Genomic DNA, 6,811 nt, shown 5'->3' with positions numbered 1-6,811 from the left:
GAAACACATTTCTCCATAGGGAATTGAACTCAGACTGTTAGAAGCACTAAAACAAAATAAATTTACGACAACCCTGCAACGTTGAAACTCATTAACCCATTCAACAAACTTTTTTGAGTGAATATTTTGTGAGACATTGGTGTTAGAAGCTGTAAGTGGAGAAACTGATTTGTGAATAAGTTGAGCAGCAAGTTGAAGCTCCCCCAACTGGTTCCTTCAGAGCCAGGCTTTATCCTTTTAGGTCATGCTGCCCCATCAGGGATGGTGGGGCTTGGTATGTACATTGTATCTTTAGATACAAAAATCTCCTACTATCTGGGGAATTTGAATAACCTCCCTGAAGAACAACTGCATCTTCTAGTGAGCCTACCACCAAGAAGACATTTTGGAATTTTAGTTTGGATAGTTTATAATATAAAAATAATGGAATTTTTTCCATTTCTCACATAAAGAAATTGTGTCATAATACTGGACATCCTTTTTCCAAACTATCTTTGCCCACACACGTTGTTATGATTTAAAGGGTCAGTAGGGGCCAGGCGTGCTGGTTCAAGCCTGAAATCCCAGCACTTTGGGAGGCCGAGGTGGGCGGATCACGAGGTCAAAAAATCGAGACCATCCTGGCCAACATGGTGAAACCTCGTCTCTACTAAAAATACAAAAGCTAGCTGGGCGTGGTGGTGCGCGCCTGTAGTCCCACCTACTTGGGAGGCGGAAGTTTTAGTGAGCCGGGATAGCGCCAGTGCACTCCAGCCTGACGACAGAGTGAGGCTCCGTCTCAAAAAATAAAAAAAAAAAAAAAAAGAAGGAAGGGTCAGTAGGTTAGAGCCTCATTTTGGAGAAAAGGAAATATATAGACCTATTGATAGAATGGAGAAAGCAATACTGGTAGGTCTCACTTGTCATTTATTGAGCCCAAAGTGCTGGGATTACAGGCGTGAGCCACGGCGCCCGGCCTGACACCACTGTTAAATTAGGGAGAAAGGTTAAGGATGGGTGGCTAATTCTAGTGATCACGACTGTGAAAGGGTTTACTTTCCACCAGAAAGACTGTGTTTGAACACAAACGCAGAAGCCTCGCTCTTCATTCTATCCGAAGTTTACCTTTGCGCACTTATTCTCCATATGAAGAAAACTGCAAGTAGCCCAATTTCCGCTTCAGGAAGTTAAAAACATTAACTTGGCAGAAATCTAGTTAATAGGTTTAGCCCGGGAAATAGAAAGCAAGAAACTTGCTCAAACTTTTCGGTTCTACGACGCATGCGTTCAGCCTCCAAGAAAGTGGCAAATACGGCTGCGCGAATTGCCGGCCCAGCCCTCCTTGGTCACGTGTTGGGAGACAGCGGCGTGGCGGCGGCCGTGGCGGTAGCGACGGCAGGCCGTAGGGCGGTCAGAAGGTTTCCGGTTCCGGTGTAACGTTCGGGCTCCGTCTCAGGGGCTGAAGTTTGTGAGGTGAGTAGTGGCCCCGGGCCCAGAGAGGGTAACTCCAGTCCGCGCGACTGTGGCCGGGGTCTTAGTCCAAGGGGAGGATCGAAGCGGGAGGGTTCAGCGGGAAGGAGTGTGAAAGGAGTACCTGGTTTGGTGGAAGAAGAGATTGGAATGAGATTGTTGAGAGGAAAAGGGCGGGGGCGGGAAGCAGACCGGGTGGGGAGACCAGCTCTGAGGTGAGGAGTTTGGGTAGAACAAGGTAGAGTAAGAGACTGGTTGGAGTGACGGAGAGTAAAAACAGAAGATTTGGGGCTGCAGAGGGAAACTCAGGTTCTAGCAAACAAGAGCACGGAGTAAGGAATTCCTTCAGAACACTGGATTTGGATTCTGCTGCCTGCTCATTGAGAGATCATTGTACCTCGCTCTCCTTCCGCACCCCCATTCCCCCTGCACCTCACAGTTATTGTTGAGCATTTGATTAGTGACAAAGCTAATTACCGTTTGAAACTTTTCTGTCCATGGCTGTTTAGTTTGCACATCATCTTATGGAAGTAACAGTGGCACCTCATTTATTGCTTTGGGCTTTCAAATTGCTTATACTTTGTAGCCTATCATTCAATTCTAGTGGAATATGAGACCCGTTAAGGTGAGGACTCTTGTTAGTTTTGCTCACTGTTTTGTGTATCCACTGCACTTAGTACATTGCTTGACACTTGGTAGTTAATAAATATTTATTGAATGAATTAAGATGTAAATATGGCAGTCCTCATTTTGTAAGATGAGTAAACTGTGGCTCCAAATAATTAACTTGCCTAAGGGCCTGTAAATGGTGGAACTCAGTGTCCTAACTGTTCTGTGTGAACTCTTGTTTTCACTTTCTAAGTCGTCTGGATATGCTGCTTTTGTGCAATACGTGTGTAATATGTAGAAATTGGTAGGCTGTATGTCTACTCATTATGGGGTAATAGAGTCACCATAGAATTACTCACGTAACTTGTCACTGAGGCAGAAAATCTTTCAGTCTTAGTTTCATCACTTCAGTCTGCTAGCTTCCTTTGGATATACCAAAAGTGAGTCTACTATTTGGCAGCAAGTCTTTTTTTTTTTTTTTTTTTTTTTGAGACGGAGTTTGGCTCTGTCACCCAGGCTGGAGTACAGTGGCGTGATCTTGGCTCACTGCAAGCTCCACCTCCCAGGTTCACTCCATTCTCCTGCCTCAGCCTCCCGAGTAGCTGGAACTACAGGCGCCTACCACCACGCCTGGCTAATTTTTTGTATTTTTAGTAGAGACATGGTTTCACCGTGTTAGCCAGGATGGTCTCGATCTCCTGACCTTCTGATCCGCCCACCTCGGCCTCCCGAAGTGCTGGGATTACAGGCGTGAGCCACCATGCCTGGCCAGCAGCAAGTCTTGTAGACTCTAGTATAGAAGCTAAACCTACCAAGAATGTAGAAGTTAATCCGACTGGATTTTTTTGGAGAAAAGATGTCTTAAAACATCTTGAAAAACTGATTCCCAGATCTCTGATAAGTGGCACTCCTGGGAATAGCTGAGCTTAGAAATTGAGGTCAGTGCAATTTATTGACTCTCATTTAGGCACTTTTTTTTCCCCCGAGGCGGAGTCTTGCTCTGTCGCCCAGGCTGGAGTGCAGTGGCGCGATCTCGGCTCACTGCAACCTCCGCCTTCCAGGTTCAAGGGATTCTCCTGTCTCAGCCTCCGGAGTAGCTGGGATTACAAGTGCAGGTCACCACGCCCAGCTAATACTTGTGTTTTTAATAGAGATGGGGTTTCACCATGTTGGCCAGGCTGGTCTCGAACTCCTGATGTCAGGTAATCCACCCGCCTCAGCCTCCCAAAGTGCTGGGATTACAGGCGTGAGCCACTGCACCTGGCTTTCTTTTTTTTTTTTTTTTGGCGATACAGTTTAACTCTGTCGCCCAGGCTGGAATGCAGTGGCGTGATTTTGGCTCACCGCAACCTCCGCCTCCTAGGTTCAAGCGATTTTTCTGCCTCTGCCTCATGAGTAGCTGGGATTACAGGTGCCCACCACCTCGCCCGTCTAATTTTTGTATTTTTAGTAGAGACGGGTGCAGTGGGTCATGCCTGTAATCCCAGCACTTTGGGAGGCCAAGGTGCGCAGATCACTTTAGGTAAGGAGTTACCTGGCTGATACGGTGAAACCGTGTCTTTACTAAAACTGCAAAATTGGCCAGGCGTGGTGGTGCATGCCTGTAGTCCCAGCTACTTGGGAGGCTGAGGCAGGAGAATTGCTTGAACTCAGGAGATGGAGGTTGCAGTGAACCAAGGTTACGCCACTGCACTCCAGCCTTGGCGACAGAGTGAGACTCTGTCTCAAAAGAAAAATGAGCGTATTCTTTTCTGAGCTGAAGGATCATCAAGTCAGCTGATGGAGACCCTGTAGATTGAACATGATAATTATCTGTATGCAGAATTCCCACTGGGATGAATATGACCACAGAAAAATGTGAGAGAACATTCTTAAGGATCATGAGATTTAATTTAATATCCAGGATGACTGACCTGGATAAACCTGTTTTACTTGCATATCTTAAAAGAAGGGAATCCTACATAAGTCAGGGTTGGATTAGGGAATGCCTACCTGGAAGTAGGAAGAATGGAGAAGCTGGCCTCTGGATGGGCTTTTTTAGTTTTGTTCTAGTGTTGCTAGGTTTGCAAGTCCTTGTTGATATGACGGGATCAAGAAAGAAGCTAGAATTAATCTCTCAGACGTAGCTTATTCACAGAGTTTATTTATTCCACAGATTTCATTGATCAACTTAAGAGTTAAAAATCAAATGGGATCTCTTTCTGCTTTGAGATAAGGTTCTTGGGGAAAATACTTGCCTTCAAATGAGTTGGAAGAACTTGTCTAGGGATTGAGAATAGGGGTGGGGATTGCATTCCTGATGCACTAACCATTTCCCTGGATCACTTTAGTCTTTTTTTTTTTTTTTTTTTTTTGAGCCAGAGTCTCACTGTCACCCAGGCTGGAGTGCAGTGGTGTGATTTTGGCTCATTGCAAGCTCCACCTCCCTGGTTATTCCCCTGCCTAAGCCTCCGGAGTAGCTGGGATTACAGGCTCATGCTACCACGCCCAGCTAATTTTTTTGTATTTTTAGTAGAGACAGGATTTCACTCTGTTGGCCAGACTGGTCTCTGACTCCTGACCTCAAGCAGTCCACCCACCTTGGCCTCTCAAAGTGCTGGGATTACAGGCATGAGCCACTGCACCCAACCCACTTTAGTTTTTTCTTATTCTCTAACTTGTCTCTTTTTGTTTTTAGGTGTAGTATTGAGTCCAGTTTGAGCTATTGTTCTCTTTTTCCTGCAAAATGGCACTGTCTAAGAGGGAGCTGGATGAGCTGAAACCATGGATAGAGAAGACAGTGAAGAGGGTCCTGGGTTTCTCAGAGCCTACAGTGGTCACAGCAGCATTGAACTGTGTGGGGAAGGGCATGGACAAGAAGAAGGCAGCCGGTATGTACCTTTCTGCAGCTTTTGTCTTAACATATAGGGTGACCCCAAACACTGAACTTCCCTAAAATTCTCTCTGTTGGGAACATCTAAAAAAAGGGCAGGCCATATTTTGTTTTCATCTGTATTATAATGAAAATAGGCTAAATCATAATTTGCTTTTTCTCTTATTGTTTATTTTTTATGTTATTTATGATAGATTTTAAATCTTTGGCTACCATACCGAGTCACCTAAGTTAGATTTACTTAGGAAGTATGCTTAAGTCAGATAGGCATATTCAGATTCAGATTGACATCTCAACATATAAAAGTCTTTATGAAATACATAAAAAAGCTTGAAGGAGGTAGATTTTGTTAATGGTAGTCTCCTACAACTTGCTATTTGGGAAAGGTTAGGGTGGTTATTCATCTTAAACTTGATGTTCAACGTAAACAGGTTGCTCTGACTGTACGACTTCCCACTCCAAAAAATTATAACTATTTTCACCTCATAGGGCAAGGTCATTCAATGTAAGAGAGATGGGAATCGTAGAAAAAAACTTAAAATTTGTTTCACTCCTGGGAATAAAATTCCAGTGTTGGTACCTGTTATAGGCCTAGTATTAGACTATGTAGTCTTACCTTTCCAATCCTACCACTGCCTTTCTTCCTGTCAGATCATCTGAAACCTTTTCTTGATGATTCTACTCTCCGATTTGTGGACAAACTCTTTGAGGCTGTGGAGGAAGGCCGAAGCTCTAGGCATTCCAAGTCTAGCAGTGACAGGAGCAGAAAACGAGAGCTAAAGGTAGGTTACAATTTACTGTCTAATGAGCTCAGGACTGTTTTGAATGGTAACAGAGTTGCTGAGCTTACCAGTTCACACGTTGATATCCTCTATTTAGAGCAGCAAATGTTCAAGAGAGGTACTTAGACATTAAAGTAGGAGAGGTGAATTTGTGTCATCACCATCTGAACTACCTAAGTTCATGGGTTTAAATATCCAAATAAATAATTGGTAGCTTTGTCTTTTTTTAAATAACAGGAGTTTTGGTTCTCATGTTTCTCCATATTTCCTTTTTTTCCTTCTTACCTATAAACTGATTGCTCTAAGATTTTATGTTTGATTTATTTGAGGCCTAATAAGTTGTTTTAGAATGTGACTCCACTGGTACCTGAGCTGTAGACCTCCTTGTTGCCTCTTTGTAGAGGTTTCTCTGCAATGCACTTGTAGATAGGATACCAAAAAAGTAACTATTATTTATTATATTCTTGAGAGCTTACCATTTGCTCTATGGCATATTGCTGGTCCTCTGGTGCCAGAAGTGAAACACTTGGAGGAGTTGTCAGTACCCCCTTAACTACTACACTTTTTATTCTGTAGTTGCTGACTGATCCTGGCCTTTTTCAGTATTAGCAGTATCAAGTAGTCTGTCTTTCTACTCATTTCCCAGTATCCCTCTTTAGAAAAAAAAAATTCTGCGACTCCTATCAAACCTTCCGAAGTTCTTTTGATACCTTGGCTATCCCATTGCTTTTCCTGAGGGAAAAGAGTGAATATAATGTCTGCTTGGTTCCCTGGCCAGGCTATGGAACTAAAAAAAAACCAGAGAGATTTGTGCCCTTTGTGTTTAGAGCATTGTAGGGTGATCAGAGAAGGAGAGATAGTGCTGGCCTTAAAACAGTTTGTAATTTGCCAGGCACTATGGCATGTGCCTGTAATCCCAGCTACTTGGGAAGCTGAGGCAAGAGGATCTCTTGAGCCGAGGAGTTGCAATTTAGAAGAGGCAGGAGTATCACAAAATATATATTTACGTATTATAAAATCTAAGTAGCAGTTTCATGTAAATTTTAGGGTTGGCTATAGAATTTCAGACTTATGTTGAATTTTGTTATATTTAAGGGGG

General features: G+C 43.6%; 1 protein-coding gene across 2 annotated transcripts in view; it reads left to right on the top strand.

The window, feature by feature from the left end:
- The first annotated feature begins 1,336 nt into the window (after positions 1-1,336).
- Positions 1,337-6,811, top strand: part of LOC105497806 (pre-mRNA processing factor 3) — a 32,995-nt gene continuing 27,520 nt past the window's right edge. Inside the window, exons 1-3 of one of the 2 annotated variants that reach the window (XM_011769190.3) lie at positions 1,337-1,452; positions 4,736-4,928; positions 5,582-5,712. In XM_011769190.3, the coding sequence (XP_011767492.1) occupies positions 4,784-4,928; positions 5,582-5,712 (276 nt within the window). In that variant the 5' untranslated portion in view covers positions 1,337-1,452; positions 4,736-4,783. Of the gene's footprint in view, positions 1,453-1,672; positions 2,075-4,735; positions 4,929-5,581; positions 5,713-6,811 lie in introns of those variants that run through there. The other variant, XM_011769191.3, reaches the window with a different exon arrangement.

The sequence above is a fragment of the Macaca nemestrina genome, chromosome 1 (assembly GCF_043159975.1).
Source record: "Macaca nemestrina isolate mMacNem1 chromosome 1, mMacNem.hap1, whole genome shotgun sequence".
Classification (NCBI taxonomy): domain Eukaryota; kingdom Metazoa; phylum Chordata; class Mammalia; order Primates; family Cercopithecidae; genus Macaca; species Macaca nemestrina.
The sequence above is the reverse complement of the archived record's forward strand: the minus strand, read 5'-3'. Positions and strand labels throughout refer to the sequence as shown.